We start from the raw sequence: 18341 nt of genomic DNA on the forward strand, positions 1-18341 counted from the left end.
ACTTGACCAATCTTTTTTGATAATGATGATTTTTATTAAGCTAGCAAGTGATTTAGCATGTTATGCTAGCTTAACTCATTAATGCTTTGAAGACCAAAAAAAAAAAACTCACCTGTGTGGGGTTTCCTGACCACTTCCACATTTGTCGCCCCCCAAGGAATGCAGACATTTTGGGAGTTAGAACAAATGAAGGGTCATCAGGAAGCATCTTAGGTTTTTTGACAAATTCCTTAGTTAGTTTAGAAGTCGAGCTGGTGCATCCTTTCCTCTTCAAATATTTGCTGTTGGAGACCTGGTCAGGGAGCCCTACTTTGGCATCAGATACGGCAACAGCTTTGGCCACAAAGGAGTGCTGACGAGGCCTTGAAGAAGTGGAGGGTTCAGGCTGTTGTGGGAGTCCTCGTTGAGAGGACAAACAACTCTGCAGCATCAGTGTAGAACCGTCCTCATCTTCTGAGCTGTAGGATGAATCATTGTCAGAGGAACACAAGCTGGAGCTTGAGAGAGAGCCTGATGAGGAGGAGCTTGAAGAACCAGAAGAGGAGGAGGAGACAGAGAGACGAGAAAGAAAACGGCCAGCCGTCCTTAATCCACCTGAAGCTACAGTCAATGCAGCTTGCCTCCTCACTTCCTCTTCTTCCTCTTCATCATCATCCAGATCAGAGTATGAGCTATGACACTCTCTGTGAGAGCTGAAGCCCAAGTCACTATATTCCCCTAGATGCAGCGAAGGGGAGGACTTCTTTTGGGGTGTGGTTCCTTTCAGGAGAAGTTCTACCCTGGAGGCACCACCCTTTTTGTTGTCTTTAACCAGCAGAACTGGGTGACTGTATGCCTCTGTTCTGGGTGTAACACTCACACTGGAAGATCCACCTCGCAACAGCAGAGCCTTGCTGTTTTTTGTCTTGGGTGAGGTAACTCCTTCATGATCTAACTTGACCAGGAACTCCTGTCCAGACTTCCTGCCCCTTGTTGTAACCACTTCATCTTGCCTGTGCTTTTCGCCATACAGCCCACTTCTCGAGCCTAGTGATAAACCTAGACCTGATCCTGTAGACTGAGTATAGAAAGAGGAGAAGCCATTTGCAATGCTTCTAAAGGAGTCCACCTCAAAAGAGCTGCTGCTGAAAAAGCCTTTGGTTGGGCTTGAAGCCACTGGCTGGGTATGAAGCAAAGAATCATCCTCTTTTCCTCTCAAGGCCTTCCTGGGAGCCCCATTGAAGTGAAATAGATTGTCAGATGGTCTCTTCCTAGTGTTAGCCAATGAAGACCAGCCCAGGAAAGGTGAAGGATTTTTACTGGAATTCTCACACTGCTTTTGCTTTTTCCCAGAGCCCTTTGGTCTCCCTGGAATGAAAAGGCATTGCATATGTTTTAGCAATTCACCAGAAATAATGAAACATACAGCGACAGTCTCTTTAGTACTGCACACTGCCTCCTGTTACATGCATGTATAAAATAGCTCTACATCCTGTTGTTGTCTACTGCTGCTCAGTTTTAATTGTCGACTGTGTGGATTCACTGTGGTCATTTTTCACCCCAAATTTACATGTGTGGTGTAGACACAATTATAGAAATACAGTTAAATATAATCTACAGTATGTGTACAAAAAGACACCAATACTAACTTTATACAACCACAAAAATACCCTGTGTTGAAATGTATAGACATATGGCAGAGTGAACAAAATAAACAATTCATCACAAGGCTCTTGTAATTTACATTCCTTTGGCTGTCAAAGTAACAATAATAATAATAATCATTTTTGGTTGAAACGCTTCGCTTAATAGTAACAAGTATATTGATAACGGATGTGACTGTATTATTTAAGAACATACGTTTGTATCTTTTATTGTAACTTGACAGCATCTGGAAAATTTTGAGGTGAAAATATTGTTCATATGTATTAATTCTTACCTGGTCTTCTTTTAATAATAGTTAGACTTTGGGTGTTGTTTACAGTGTGCATAGTGCTTGGTCTGTCAGAATGTCTGTCACTAATGGGGGCCTGCTCAAGACTGGAGTTTGTTTTGGCTGTTATCCCTCTGGGTACCAGTATGTCAGGACATGACTCCCCACCTAAAGGACAAAGAGTAGAATATCATCAGTATTTAGTTAAATGCAGATAGTTCTCTGACACATTAAAGGTCCAATTCTCAATTACACAGAGAGGAGGCACTCACATTGAATCTGGTATCCTGGAGGCAGGAGACGGATGTTAGGGAGAGAAATCTTCCCTCGGTCTCCATCATCAAACTCCACCATCACTCCTCCCTGTTTCCCCTCGTCAGAGGAACCACCTGCAAGAGACAGAGATGCACTTGGTCACTTGTGCCAAAAAGTGTATTTGAATACAGTTCAATTTCTGATGTCTCACCTCTGCGGACGTAGCCTGGGTATAAGCACCGTGACCTTTCGCTCCAATAAGCACAAACCCTTGTTCCCTCACTGAGAATAGCCTCTGACTCGGGACAAATATCCAGGACCTGGAGGTGAACCCAGCAGCCACCACACACAAACACACACATTATTTGTGAGAGCAGTGGAGTATTATGCATAGATAGCCTCTGTGCCACGTTTCTAAGCGACACTTTGCATGCCAATGTGCCAGTCAGTCCTGAAAAGAACGGAAGCCATGATGCAGTAAATCCTGACTTGCTGAGTAATACTAAAGAGGGCCTGAATAGGGGGCTTGTGATTGCAGGTTGCCAGATCCTCCCTCCAACAATACAGGCAGCCCAAGCATCCGCCACTTACTGGGGGCCCTTTCAGGTTGCTTTTATTTACTGTTGCCATGGCAAAGGAACCTTTTACTGATGAGGTGGATGTGAGTGTGTGTGCATGGGAGCTTTGTACAAAAAGAAGTATTGGTATCAAAGTCAAATAAATAGCTTTTGGACAAATTTAAAAACACACAAATGCAAGTATGGCATAATTAGAACCAGCTGCTATATGACGAATGTTTGGATAAAGGCAATGTTTCCTGAAGTGATTTGTGTAACTTCTGGGTGAGTTAGAAAACAGCACTGTGAGAAGGCTTCGTGAAAAAACTTCATTGATCATTTTAGCAAGCGTACATGGATAAGATATGGAGATAAGTGGTAAGATGGGGCATTTTCTGGTGCTTAACAAGAGGAACCTGAAAAACATCTTGTATGCAATTGAATGCTATAATGGAGAGATATGGAGAATAATGAGTGTTTTTGTTACACTGCACAACTTAAGAAGTACTTAGAACATAATTAATTCTACGACGTTTTAATGAAAAAATCCCAGACAATAAAGGGTAAATCTCAGTCAACTTTAAAAACATGCGTGAAAATATATAAGGTTTCATATTTCCTCACAACACTTAATAAATATTTTATCATGTTTTAACAAAATATCATGGATTCCTTAGGACATTAAGTGGAATGTTATACATGCTCTACCAGAACCATCAGTAAAATTCTGTTAAGCCTAACCTAGGTGAGAGCAAATTGACTTGCAGAGTACAAGAAAGAATGTGATGCGAGGGTGTTGAGAATGTTTAAGGGAAACAGACATTAAATGACCAACATGTAATGGCGTTTCTTATAACAAAGATTGTAGTCGGATGAACTTACAGCTTCCTGTAGCAGTTGCTTCAATGAATAGATCCTTGGGCGATTTCCTCTTTCACCATCAATAACAATGCTAAAGCTAGAGAAAAGCACAGCAGAGATAGAAAAAAAAGATATTTTCAGTTGCTTGTATTATGCCTGCCTAACTCCCATTTCATACTTTCCTCCTTTGCTACTTGAGGGAGAGGAGCAATATTTATACTCAGAGCTTAGGATAGATAAAAAAAGTAAAATCATCTCTTCTCATCACATTTTGCATGAGTTATCTCATGCAAAATTCTTTTTGCGATCATCAAGATGCCAATGCTTGATGCAATGTGTATTAAATGATTTCTTTTAGCCTCAAAGCTAACTTGTCAATTGGATTTCCACTACATTTAGCATGCACATACACACTCGTGTTTCTATCTTTGTATCTCTGTGTGGACCTTCTATTGACAGAATGCATTTGCTAGCCCCTTACCCTAATCCTAACCATCTCAACTCAATTGTAAACTTGAACTTAAAACCAAGGGCCTGTTCAGACCTTGCATTAAGATCCAATCTGGGCTATCCGATCCCAAGTTACCAGCTTTAGGCATGTGTGTTCAGACCTGGCATTAACATGTGTCTCCAGATCTCATCTCAGTTTCGTACTCTGTATACAAATAAACTCTGACAGCATCTGGGGCGCAGTAGAATATGATAACAGCTGATGTCTCTAATGGATCTCTACCACTGCTCCTTTTATGCGTATGGGTCAACTTTGGCACACATGTTAAGTTAATATATATATATTTTTTTTATTGATAAAGAAAAACAACCAAAATACTTACAGGACAAGGACAAAACAGTGCAAAACATTGAACAAGATAAACTGTGCTAGTTGTGTGCATGTTGTGTGGGTGAGTGGAAAATACAAAAATAAATAAATAAATAAAAAATAATAATAATAACAAAAAGAGATAAAGAAAATGAAATAAATAAATACGTAAATAAAAAACATTGCAATACCAGTAAACAAAGAGGGGAGAGGATGACAAGAAATCATTGCTACCTGTTACATTATATTTTGCTTAATTACAATAACATAAATAATATTTTCAATGATAAGAATTATAGACGGTTTAGTATAGCAGTGTAAAAGGATAGTTTTTTGTTTGTTTGTTTGTTTTTTTCCCAAAAGAAATAAAACATAACTGACAGAACCTTTACCTATTGAGACAGCTTTGTTTAAAGAGGGAGGAGAACATGAAAAAAAAAAAGAAAAAAAAATCAATAAATAACAGTTTAAAAAAAAAACACGTAACAGAAATAACAACAAACAGCTCAGTCATTCATATGTGGGGTGCTGGCGGGGTTTTTGGGAACATCCAGGACACTATAGACACCTAAGCGCATATTTTTGAGTTGTGACCAGTATGTATAAAACGAGTCACTCTGATTGTTTTTTAATGCTATTTGTTTTTCTGTTGAGATGTGGTTGGATAATAGGAGGAGCCACTGAGATATTGTGATTTTTGTTCTGTCCTTCCAGTTTAGGAGGATGGTCTTTTTAGCAACTGTTAGAGTGATCAATATTGGTTGTTCATATTTCAGTGGTGGTTCAACTACCGAAAGGTCTCCTAGCAGACATACAGATGGGGAGGCTGGAATACTGCTACCTATAGCTAGTGAAAGTGTATTAATAACGTTTGTCCAAAGTTTCTGAATTGGTGGGCAGAGCCAGATGGCGTGAAAGTAATCGTCTATAGTGTTTGTTGTACAGTGTAAACGGATGTTATTTTCTACCATTCCCATTTTATATAATATGTTTTGGGTGAAGTGTACTCTGTGTAAAATTTTGTACTGGATAAGTTGTAGTTTGGAGTTTTGTGACATTGAGAAGGAGTTATTGATATCGTTGGTGGTTCCAAGGTCCCTTTCCCAGTCTTTTATGGTTGGCGGGAGGTTATTGTCTATGTGTATTAGGTGTTTGCATATTTTTGAAAATGTTTTCTTCTGGGTGGATAGTAGTTTTATTTGATTAAGCAATAGGGGTATTTGCAGAGTGTTGTTTATTATATTAATTTTCTTTAGTTGTGAATATTGTAAAAAAACTGTTATTGCCAATGTTATAATGTTGTTTAAGTATGTCATGGGGTATGAGTGTGTTGTAATCAAATATATGCTCCAAATGTGTTATTCCTGTTGTTATCCATGACTGAAAACATAAGGGCTTGTTTGTAATTTGGAAATCCGGATTGTGCCACAGTGGAGTGAGTTTATTGGGGGACATGGGATGTCCTAAGATTTGGTTGGATTTCCACCAAGCTGTCAGAGTCACTGCTATATATGGGTTTTTGAAACAGTTGTGTTTTTTGACTGATTGTGTAAGAAAGAGGAGATCTGATATTGATATTTCTTGACAGTCATATTATTCTGTGTCTACCCAGGGTTGATGTGATAGCTGTGGATATTGTAACCATTCGGATATTGTAGGTGATTTGATAGATGATATAGTTTGAAATTTGGGGCAGCCAATCCTCCATAGTCTCTTGGTTTCTGCAGGGTGGAAAGTTTGATTCATGTTCTTTTGTGTTTCCAGTAGAATTTATTTATGACAGAGTCTATTGCATTAAACCATTGAGATGTGGGTTGGACTGGGGTCATTGCAAAAAGATAGTTTATTTTAGGTAAATTTTTACTGCTGCTATTCTTCCAATTAGTGAAATGGGTAGATTGTTCCAGTGAGTGAGATCTTCTTCTATACTTTTTAGTAGTGGTGTGAAATTCAGGGAGAACAACTCTGGCAGCTTGGTGGAAACGTTGATGCCAAGATACCTGATGTTACCGGTTACTGTCAAGGGGAGCTTTCTAGTCGCAGCATTCCAGTCTTCCTGACAGATTGGAAGGATTTTAGATTTTGTCCAGTTTATAGAATAATCATAGATTCTTGAGAATGACGATATAATATTTATAGTATTCATTTTTAGTTAATATATATTGATTTCCACTCTGGTGTTAGACCTGCACAAAACTCAGATTATAACTCTAAGTTTCCATACGCACCATAATCTCTAGCAATAAAGGGAAATAAAGACACTGGTAAATAAGGAAATACAGAATTTAAACACACATGTGTCTGCATTCCTTTGGTAGTGTGAATGCAATGAGTTTTGCCTCATTCATTCAGAAAAAAACACATGACTGCTATTATAAATGATCGCCAGAAAATTTTAAAAAAACAACGTAAGTGATGTCTGTTCATTAATAATTAGAGCCTTTTAAAATAGTCTGCCCTTGTTGCTGTTAAATCACAAGTGTGATTCTGTGTTAATTATTGATTATTGATGTATGAAGAGCCGTGTGTGATTAAGCTATGTATTTCCTTTCTCTCTTTAATCGTTTTGTGCAGGTCTAACTAACGTCAGGACGGAGATCAACCAATAATAACTTAACACGTGCCCCAAAGTCATAACACACACACACACAAAACAGAGCTGCTCTGGAGGAGCAGTAGAGATTCATTAGAGACAGTAGTTAAAATATTCTACTGCGCTCCAGAGGATGTCAGGGTTTATTTGTATACAGAGCGCAAAACTGAGATCAGACCTGGAGACGCATTTGGAGACACATTTTAATGCTGGGTCTGAACACACGTACCTAAAGCTGAAATCGGATCTTAAAGCAATGTCTGAACGGGCCCTTTGAGTCTCTGTTACACAGAGAGCAATTCTTTTGTACTTAACAATGTGTAATAATTTCAGTGCAATAACTTTACTTGCTTTTTTATATATATTTTTGTAGTTTTACAAAGTGTTTACATTTCAGTAATAATGGTGTGTGTGTTTAGTATTTATTTCTCCTTCTTGTTTTTGAATCTTCTTAATATGTTTACCTTTGTTTTGTTGTTTTTGTTTTTATAAAATGCTAACTCCAGGAACTTCGCACAAATATTCCAGTGTACCTGTACTTTCTTGTACCTGTGCAAATGGTAATTAACTTTATTCTATTCTATTCTATTCTATTCTATCCTGGTCTATTCTGACCAAAAAAGGAAATCAGAATTGGTATATTCACATGTCCATTAAAACAAAAGTCCTCACTTACATGTCTGGAAGGTCCAGTGTTTGAACCGTGGCAGCGTATAGAAGCTCATCCTCCTTGGAGACGAGCACCTTCCGTCCATCAGTTAAGAGTTCTTTGGTCAGGACACAGTTAGGAACTGCATGAGAAAGAGCAAAGATAATTAAAATTTCAACATTACCAAAACTAACATTACCACAACAATCTGCTGCCTGAAACACCATTATTATATATTCAGGCTTATATTTAACCTTCAGGAATTTTATTGTAGTATGCATGGCTCCTGTCCTCCTCTTCTTCTGAGAAGCTGCTGCCATCCATCTGAAAACCCTCATCAGCTGCAAAGCTCTCCAGCAGTCGACTTACTGCTCGTCCTTTTCGCTATATATCAGACAAAAGGATAATTTAATGCCAGGATGTAAAAAAAGTATGGTGAGAAGAAACAAGAAATTGTTTAGTATGCTACTCAAAGCCTGCAGTGCTTTTACCACCACCTATTTGTAGCCATTTTATTCTACACCCTGTCATGCCATATAAGTGTGAGCCTCCTCCTTTCCTACATCACCTTCTCAAGATTTCTCAGCAGGAGTTAAGACTATGTATATTGTGCTATGTACTTTTAATAGCTCTACAGTAACAGCTCTCGTGGTGAAAAATCCAGGACATGAAGATATAACCAGAATGGTTAAAATAACAAATTTGAATGAACTGTGACTGGTACTTGTCATATTGTCAATTCAACAGAAATAACCCAAATTCAGGACAAGCAGGACATGAGGCAGTACAAGAACAAAAGTTAAATTTAACAAAACCTACGGACAGGAAAGTAACATAGGGCACTGCTTTATTTTAGCGGATTGGATGCTGGATTAGTCCAACATAAAATAAACCAATGATGGAAAACATGACGTATCCAAAAAGGTAACAGACAAAGGCTTGAGTAACAACAGAGAGACATGAGGCAAGAGGAGTCTAACAAAAGACAGAAGACAGAAGCAAGAAATTTAAGGGCCTGTTCAGACCTCATTAAGATCCGATCTGGGCGATCCGATCGTTGGAGTTATAATCTGAGTTTTGTGCAGGTCTAACTAACGTCAGGGTGGAGATCAATAAATAATAACTTAAAGTGTGTGCCAAAGTCATGACGCACACACATAAAACAGCACTGTTCTCAGCTCTGGAGCAGCTGTACTGATCCATCAGAGACAGCTGCTGTTAAAATATTCCCAGATGATGTTGAAGTTTTTTTGCATTCAGAGCGTAAAACTGAGATTATATATGGAGACGCATTTGGAGATGCATGTAAATGCCAGGTCTGAACACACATACCTAAAGCTGGTCACTTTGGTCGCGATTGGATAGCCCAGATTAGATCTTAATGCAAGGTCTGAACAGGCCCTAAGTAAAATAGTATTGTTATTGATGCTACACAAATAGAACTGAATTGAATGAAAATAGAAATTGAAACACCACAGAAGCAACTAAAAAAGAAACAACCCAAATAACTAAATTCAAACATATACAAATAAGTCAACACCATAAAAGTACCTGTTGATCATTGCTCCTACGTCCCCTGCTTCCTTCCTCCTTCTGTGAAGATGAGGCCCCAATTGACCTGCAACTTCTCCTCTGTTAAAGTCAACAAGATCGACAATTTGAGGCTTATCTAGTTACAGCAAGTACAGTGGGAACAGAAAAGGGTGCAATAGTTGTAAACATACATGATAAAAATATAATTTGATAAAAGGAATTATAAAATTCGACTTAGCATATTTCCACATTGTGTTATTAATTCAAGTGTTTTATTTGCATGAACTTAAATGGGAATTACCGTTTTTTACAACCTGGACTCAACGGGGAATAGCACTAGCTCCCACTATATGGATATACGCGGCGCTCTGCTCGAGCTAAATATCTTCCAAATGACTCCAGATGACACCAGATTTATATGGGTGAGTAAACGATCGTATTTTATGCCAGAAAAAAGGTCCAGGTTGTAAAAAACTGTAATTCTCCTTTAAGGGATAAATTAATATTTAATTGTACATTTTTTTTCAAAATTTGAATGCTTGATACCTGCCAAAAATGTTTCATCACCTAATACTTCTCCTCTTACTTTTCACTAACAAGTGCATCTGTGTACAAGATTTACCGGACCTTCCAAAACCAGCAGTATTAATGTGGTCAGTGCAGCAAATTCAGTTTTAGAACATTTCTATGAAAATACTTACCTTATTGATTGCTCCTCTCAGCATGGTACTTTTGCGAGTAGCCCTCTTTAGTCTTTCACTGGTGGTTGGGAAGTTGGCTAGTCCAATGCTCCTCCTGTAGCGGTTGCCTCTGGTCCCAAGGCTTCCCCACCGAGGCTCCATAGACCTGGCTCTACATGTCCTAAGTCCTTCAAGCCATTGATCTTGGTGATCTTTGTGATTTTTGACTGTTATAGCCATGCCGAGTCTACATGTGGTCTTCTTTCTTACTTTGATTTCTCCTTCTATTCCAGACAAATACTGGGAGCCTGTATAGTCGAATTGGAGAAACAGATTTAGAAAAGTTGAGAGGGAAAGGAGAAGAGACACAAAACATATGCTTCCCATGAAGCTGCGGGGCAGCTGTGTTAAACTATAAAAACTCAGAAAGGATAGTCTTACCATATAGTTCCTGTCTCTGTTTTTTGTTCCTGGCTTTCTGGTTGGCCTCCAGTTTTACAACAGATGAGGGACTTGGACCTTTCAAAGAGGAGCTAGAAGCGATGTCACTCATGGATAGGGAGCAATCTTGACCTTCATCAGTATCATAATCTCCTTTCTCATCTTCATTATCTAAAGGTGACAGCAAACAGTACCACAAAAATACAGTGTACTATTATTGGGTGGTTTTTGGAACTCACATTATTGAATCCATCATTTTTAGTCAACTGAAAATTGTAGATACTCAACACTATTCACAATAATTAATTTCAGAATGTACACTCACTTGCCTGTTCGTTAAGCGCACTAGTGAAAAAAATGCATTCTAATTTAACAGTCATGCACTAAAATCTCCCTTCATGACTGTTATTTTGTTCAGTTTTTGTGGAAACAGTGTCACAAAGGTGGTAATTCAACTATATGTTGAATCATTCTGGAGGATACAGTTTGTGGTTCTGTTAAACTGGATTGAACTAAACACAAAACAGTTTTTGGTATTTAGCCTAGCTCAGGAGTAAAAAATAAAAGGAACATGTGTCGTCACAACAGTATACAATTCAATAATACTACAAACAACAGCCCTCAAAATGGGAACAGTTGAATCAACAGCTCTCTCAGCTATTTTCAACAAATGCTGAATGAAGCTAAGACTCAGAGCAGGACTATTATATAAGAATGTATTTTTTTTCACTACTGTACCTAATAAAGGTGGAGGTGAAAGTTTTTTGTGATTTTTAGTATTTTTTTGTAAAAAAAATAAGTTTTAAATGTCTCTTCATTGACATATTTCATGTTAAAAATGTTGAATCAAGTGCTGAAAGGTTAATGAAGTTATGGTTAATATTCAGCTGTAATCATGATTGCAGCCCTGGTAGAGATGGATTGGAAGGTTCACAGTTCACAGTTCACTTGTGTTTGTATTACCTAAGATGCATGTTAATATCAGGCCTCAACAGGAACTGGAAAGACATTTCATTACAATAGATGTTTATCTGATGATGCTGTAACTAGATATAAGGAGTTAATTCCTTCTTTACTTACCTCAGTGCCATGTGCCAATGATGTGGACGACAGCAACCACAATTTAACTCCTGCTCTAATAGATTATTTTGTCAATGGCACTGCAGCATCGCTTAGTTCAACTCTAAACTTAGTTGCTCCTCTGAAAAAGAAGGTCATGAATCGGAGGAGGCTAGCTCCCTGGTATAATTCACAGTTGCGCTGTTTAAAACAGGCAGTCCGAAAGCTAGAAAGAATTTGGCATTCCACTAATTCTGAAGAAGCTCGCATAGCCTGGAAAGATAGTTTAACAACTTACAAAAAAGCTCTCAGTAGTATTAGAACAGCATATTATTCATCATTAATAGAAGAAAACAAGAACAACCCCAGATTTCTTTTCAGCACTGTAGCCAGGCTGACAAAGAGCCACAGCTCTGTTGAGCCATCTATTCCTTTAGCCCTTAGTAGTAATGATTTCATGAGCTTCTTTACTAATAAAATTGTTGGCATTAGAGAAAACATTCAAGGCATCCTTCCTCCAGCTGTCAAAGATGTAAGTACAGCGTACTGTAAGACCTTATCAATATCTGGAATCCTTCTCCCCAGTAGATCTTCCTGAGCTCTCTTCAACAATTACAGCATCTAAACCATCAACTTATCTTCTAGATCCAATCCCAACTAAATTGCTCAAAGAAGTTTTTCCATTAATTAACACCTCCATATTGAATCAGATAAGATAAGTACATGTGCCTCAGTCTTTTAAGATTGCTGTAATTAAGCCCTTACTCAAGAAAGCCACTCTAGATCCAGATGTTTTAGCCAACTATAGACCAATCTCCAACCTTCCTTTTATTTCCAAAATTCTAGAAAAAGTTGTTGCTATTCAGTTGTGTGACCATTTAAACAGGAATGGTCTGTTTGAAGAGTTTCAATCAGGTTTTAGAGTTCATCACAGTACAGAAACAGCTCTGGTTAAAGTTACCAGTGATCTCCTCATGGCTTCAGACATTGGACTTGTCTCTATACTTGTTCCGCTAGATCTTAGTGCTGCATTTGACACTATTGATCATAATATTTTACTACAGAGAATTGAAAGTGAGATCAAAATTAAAGGAACTGCATTAGACTGGTTTGAATCCTGTCTGTCTGGCAGATTCCAGTTTGTTCATGTCAACAATGATTCTTCTACTTATACAAAAGTAAGTTACGGAGTTCCTCAGGGTTCTGTGCTAGGACCAATACTCTTCACGTTATACATGTTGCCATTAGGCAAGATTATTAGAAAACACGGCATAAACTTCCATTGCTATGCAGACGACACCCAGCTATATGTATCCATGAAACGAGATGAAACTAATCAGCTGGTTAAACTCCAAGCATGCCTTAAAGACATAAAGGCTTGGATGACCTGTAATTTCCTACTCTTAAACTCAGACAAAACAGAAGTCATTGTATTTGGTCCTAAGCATCTCAGAGATTCATTATCTAATCATGTGGTTTCTTTGGATGGCATTACCTTGGCCTCCAGTACTACTGTGAAAAACCTTGGTGTTATATTTGACGAGGATATGTCCTTTAAATTGCACATAAAGCAAGTAACCAGGACTGCCTTCTTTCACCTGCGTAATATCGTCAAAATTAGGAACATCCTGTCTCAGAGTGATGCTGAAAAACTGGTTCATGCATTTGTGTCGTCCAGACTGGATTATTGTAATTCATTACTGTCTGGCTGTCCAAATAGCTCTTTAAAAAACCTCCAATTGATTCAAAATGCCACGGCAAGAGCATAGACAGGAATTAGCAAGAGAGATGATATTACTCCAGTTTTAGCTTCTCTTCATTGGCTCCCTTTAAAATCTAGAATAGAATTTAAAATCCTCCTCCTTACATACAAGGCCCTTAAAGGCCTAGCTCCATCATATCTTAAAGACCTCATTGTACCATATCATCCCAACAGATCACTTCGGTCTGAAAGTGCAGGCCTACTTGTGGTTCCTTTCAGCTATCAGGCTCCTCTCCTGTGGAACCAGCTCCCAGTTTGGGTTCAGGAGGCAGACACCCTCTCTATTTTTAAGGTCAGGCTTAAGACTTTCCTTTTTGATCAAGCTTATAGTTAGGGCTGGACTGAACCATCCCTTAGTTATGCTGCTATAGGCCTAGGCTGCTGGGGGACGATGCACCAAACACATGTCCTCCTTCTTTCTTCTCTCTCCTCTCTCGTATCCTCCACTTTCTTTTCTCTGGCACAGAGCTCTTGCCCTCTAATTTCCTATCTACTACTAGTCATGCAATTCTGTGCTATTACTATATAGAATGTTTACTGCTATGTGTGTTGAGCTGGGTTCTGCTCAAGGTTTCTTCCTGTTAAAAGGGAGTTTTTCCTTGCCACCGTTGCCTTCAGGCTTGCTCTGGGGGTTTCAGGCCGGGTTTTGTAAAGCGTCTTAAGACGATTTGTATTGTTATTGACGCTATATAAATAAAATTGAATTGAATTGAATTGAACAGAGCCTCAGTTGTCACTGCCTCACCTTGGTCAGAAGAGTCACTTTCTAGCTGTGAGCTCTCTTCTTCCTCCATTGCTTCCTTTCTCTGGTCACGGAGAATCTTCTGCCTGGGCAAGCTCAGATGGGTTGAAGCTTGTGTCAGACTATTGGATCCTTTTTTACGTCCACAGCGCACCAATCCAATCCAGCTCTCTTGGGGGACACCATCCGCACAGGCTGCTGAGAAAGTTTACAAGACCAGTTACAGTTCAAATCCAGGGAAGTCTCTCTTAGTCAAATTATCTCCAAAGCGCACTGGCATTGCTGAAGAATGGTCTAGTTTGTATTTCTTTAAATTAGTCCTAATCCCAGGATGCAGAAAACACATATAAAATATATTACTGGGGATTAGGTCTTGTTTTGGTGGAACAATTACCCATGTGGAAAGAAACACTATATTTAAAATGGGTAATTGCTTATAAATGTTTATTCTGAAGTAAAAGATATACGTCATTTCGGATTTGGTCTCATATTTAAGCTCTGGGTGACTTCACTTTACAATTTAAAAACGTTTGCTGGTTGTATATGGTTCTTGCATAAAACATTGAAACCAATATCACTAACGCTTGTGTAAAGTAGACAATGGACAATGCCAGAGTAATCAACTCTGACTCACAATGCCTGTGTGTCGATATGAACGTGTCTGTTAAACGGTAAACATATTCTTTACAACCACTCTCTGAAAGAAAAAAGAAACCTGCCGTATTACACTCAATTTTTTATCAACATCTTCTATTTTCAGGATGTTGCTAGTTTAGAGGTTGTTGATTCCCATAGTAAAGGGAATTTTGAAAACCATAACATGACAGAAGAAGGGAAGCAGAATACTGCTTGAAATACGCACCCAATAATAGGTTGTATCCCAACTGTCTAAATTCAGTGAGTCTGAAAAAGTGTAGCCTAATTGTAGGTGAAACTTTGTCCTTTCTATATGTGAAACCGACAACACAGCTTTCTGCTTATTAAAAACTAACCGCATGCCAATAGTTACCTGTATCGCTTTGTCCCCCAGAATCTCGTCTGGACTCAGCTTTGCTTGTGCTTCGGTGTCCATGCTTGGGGGTTGAGTTGCAAGGCGAAGCTTCCTTGTCCCTGGAACCTATCCCTGAGAGGTTCTTTTTGACCTGTGCCTTCTGTTTGAGCTGAGTCACATCACTGGTGAGCTTGGAGCTAAGAACACAGTGAAGACTGCTTTTTCTGCAGCCTTGTGCCTTCATCTGTCTCAACAGAGAGAGCCGGAGAGAGGATTTATTAGCATGGAGAGCAGAGGATTTGACTCCTGACAGTAGCAACTATTTAGAGATGGTGTGCAACAAAGAAATGGACCAAATATATATCAAATGCAAAGAAACAAAGGCTTTTCATTTTTAGTTGCACTGATGACAAAAGGGATCCTGACCTGTGTGGTGCTGAGCCTCTCAAAGCCTCGACTGGAAAGCCTCTTCTTCTTTTTCTGGCTGTCTTCACCCCCTCCATGGTCCCCAGGGGACATGCCAAACCCTGTCCCCATTGACCTGCAAGTCAAGACAAGGAAGAGGTATTCATTAGAGAACAAAAGCAGTGGTTTAATGGGGTAGGACATTATATGAGAAAATAACAGCTGAGTCACCATTCTGTAGGATCTAATGACTGTCTTTTCAAAGGAGTGTGCTTGTGGCCTGTGAAACATTGCATAGCTTTGTCTACAGCCATACTGTTTTCAGCATTGTAGCTCTCCAGTTGTATTTTCATATTGCAGTGGCTCTTTCTGCATCACAGATCAGCCGCTCCAAGTGCCCTTGAATTTCCCTGTGGAACACTGCCCATCAGTGTGAGCCAGGCCATGTGCAAACAAAAGAATAACTTCTCTCTCCTACAACCAAGGAAATTAATCATATTTGCAGAATAACCCAGCTTTAAATGTGAAGTAGATAAATAAAGGAGCCTATATTCAAAATGTCATGTTCGTTCTTTGTTTGCACAGCGTTCCATATACAGTTCAGTAACCACACATAACACACACGGTTTAAGTTTCAATGTGTGCTTCTATGTTGTCCCATTTATCAACGTAGGAACACAGCATATGACAGACAAAGTACCATATGTCTGACTTGTTTGTGAGTAAATCTCATAATCAGAGTGTGTCAGCACCTGTTGCACACAAACATAGTCAGGTAGTGCGATTGTTTGCCCACCAACTGGCAATTGACAGAGGTGCCAGTGAAGTCTGGTGGCCCTATAAAACAGATCCCTCCATGGCCTGACTTCTGCTGCTGAAGAAACACAACGTGTCCCTCCCTTTTGTGGATGACTGGTGTTGCTGAGAGTGCGGTTACTAATCAGACACACTTGATTAGTAGACTGTGCTAGCAAGAGTATGTCTCAACAGCCTTCCCACCAATCAAAACAAGACAAGACAAGACAAGTTCAAAACCGGCATGAATCGTCATGAGCGCATATCTACAACCTTACCTAATTGCACAGATGCTTAGATGCATAGACTGCACAAGCAGGGAGGCTTGGATGCATTACTCACTCAAACACTGTCACATACTCACAGTAATTCAAGTAAAATAAGGTAAGGAAAGAAATCACTGTTACTCACTGACCTCAATCAACTCAAACGTGTCAGAATCTTGTAGTGACGTAAGTGGCAGGTTCAAAGCATGCCTTTATAGAACCTGCCATGTAAAACAACACATGGCTAATCAAGCTTCTCATTCAGAGGTGTTACATCACTCTCTTGTGTATTGTGTACACACATCAGAAACACAGCTAGCTTTAGCTGACTGTAGTTTACTGTATAGCTGCTCGTAAAACAACATGCCACCCCAATGTTGACCTAGTTTCACTTCACAGTTTTTCACTGCAGGGCCCTGGCATGTTACCCTTTCATCATTGTCACCCAGCATTATTGTCCCTGCTCTGATTAGTGTTTGCCTGGCGAGGGGGCGAGGGTTATGGGGTACACTGATTAAATGAGAGTGAAGATGAAAAATAAAGTATTGTGTTTGTTGCCCGGAAGAAAAAATGAAGACAGGGAATGCTGAAAGGTGACATTTAGTGACCTTTGCCTTTCCAGGCCCTGATGACACGACATATTGAATACACCTTTCTCCCTTAGATCCAACTTGTTTATCAGTCACAAAAGTGAACAATTGCACAGTCCCCATTCCATTATTTTTTTCCTTTTCCCTCAAACATATACATGAAAGTTTAAAAAGTCAATTTAACTTATTGCTTGGACTATTTGACATCTATCAGTTGGACTTCTAGTGCTGCCATGGAGCTGTAGTGATACTGGTTCACCACATTCCTGCTTTTGGGACAGATCATAGGAGAATGCACAGTACTCTAATCACATCCTCAGCTTGTCACCCAGCACCCACAAAGTCAAGCTCACAATGAACTGCAGCAATGTCACAGAAGTTCTGTCTAATTTGAAACAGAGGGAGAGCTTTGAGAATTTGTAGGTTTTCTAATATATAAATATTATTTACTAGTAGACATACACACAACTGAGACAAATGACGATGCTGTAACACCAGTTAGGATTAGATTAAAAAGGGTTCAAGTAGAGTTCTTAGGAACGTTGAAGGGATAATGAGACGGTCCATGAGTACTGGTGATGTAGCAGTGTTTATCCGGCAAAATTAGACTGTTGGGACACTGGGGATGGCCTGACTGATGCTCACTTGACTTTTCTTTGGCCCTCAGAAGAGGAGACTGGACCTGCGGTGAGTGGCGGTTTCCGTTTCCTCGGACGCCCTGGCCCTCGACGTGCCGGACTGCGAGGAGTTTCCTCCTTCCTGCTTGCACACACAGATGTAAACACACAATCAGGAGAACTCTATGAAACTACACATGCCTAAACCAAAGTTCGAACCAGTAAACGGGTAGACATATTAATTGCTTTGGAAATTTTTGAGCTGAGGTAAACAGGAATAAGGTCATACTCACTGATGGTCATGCTTCCTCTGTAGTTTGGCCAGTTCCTTCTGCTTCTCTTTGTAGCGACGCTGTATCTCAGCCAGTTTCACACGCATTGCAAGTTCAGGACCATCCATTGTTTCCATAGTAACTTTGGTAGGGCACACCTAAGATACATTTATTGCTTCAGGTTATTTTTAATATTAAACACAGTCATAACGCATTACACTGGGTAATCTGTTAATTAAAACTTTATCATCACTGTGTAATCTGTTTATCTGCTTAAATGAATACCTATAAACAAGCATACTATAGTTGTAGTCTTACAGGTTCATTGCGAGGTGTCCAGCTGCATTTTCTACGTAAATTGAGGATCCTGCGGGCAGGGAAGTGGCGTCCTGCATCCATATTGCTGCTGTCCTGGGATCCCAGCTCTAGTGCACGGGCTGTGGCCAAAGTAGCAAGACTTTGGAGATCAAACATGAGCCACTCCTCCTCTGTTAAGGCACAAAAGAAAATATCCCGCGACGTTAACATTATTTCCATATAC

At 39.4% G+C, this 18341-nt stretch overlaps 1 protein-coding gene across 1 annotated transcript in view; it reads right to left on the minus strand.

The window, feature by feature from the left end:
• The window catches only part of bahcc1a (BAH domain and coiled-coil containing 1a), a 65394-nt gene that overhangs the window by 2477 nt on the left and 44576 nt on the right, over positions 1-18341 (minus strand). The window contains exons 11-27 of the mRNA XM_084569996.1: positions 18119-18288; positions 17822-17958; positions 17557-17670; positions 15282-15396; positions 14874-15099; positions 13868-14062; positions 10627-10646; positions 10302-10512; positions 9882-10168; positions 9199-9279; positions 7902-8031; positions 7675-7789; positions 3607-3682; positions 2379-2487; positions 2185-2301; positions 1919-2080; positions 113-1431 (exon numbers count right to left, since the gene is read on the minus strand). Coding sequence (XP_084426122.1) covers positions 113-1431; positions 1919-2080; positions 2185-2301; positions 2379-2487; positions 3607-3682; positions 7675-7789; positions 7902-8031; positions 9199-9279; positions 9882-10168; positions 10302-10512; positions 10627-10646; positions 13868-14062; positions 14874-15099; positions 15282-15396; positions 17557-17670; positions 17822-17958; positions 18119-18288 — 3584 coding nt within the window. The remainder of the gene's footprint in view (positions 1-112; positions 1432-1918; positions 2081-2184; positions 2302-2378; positions 2488-3606; positions 3683-7674; positions 7790-7901; positions 8032-9198; positions 9280-9881; positions 10169-10301; positions 10513-10626; positions 10647-13867; positions 14063-14873; positions 15100-15281; positions 15397-17556; positions 17671-17821; positions 17959-18118; positions 18289-18341) is intronic.

The sequence above is a fragment of the Chelon labrosus genome, assembly GCF_963514085.1.
Source record: "Chelon labrosus genome assembly, chromosome: 21".
NCBI lineage: Eukaryota > Metazoa > Chordata > Actinopteri > Mugiliformes > Mugilidae > Chelon > Chelon labrosus.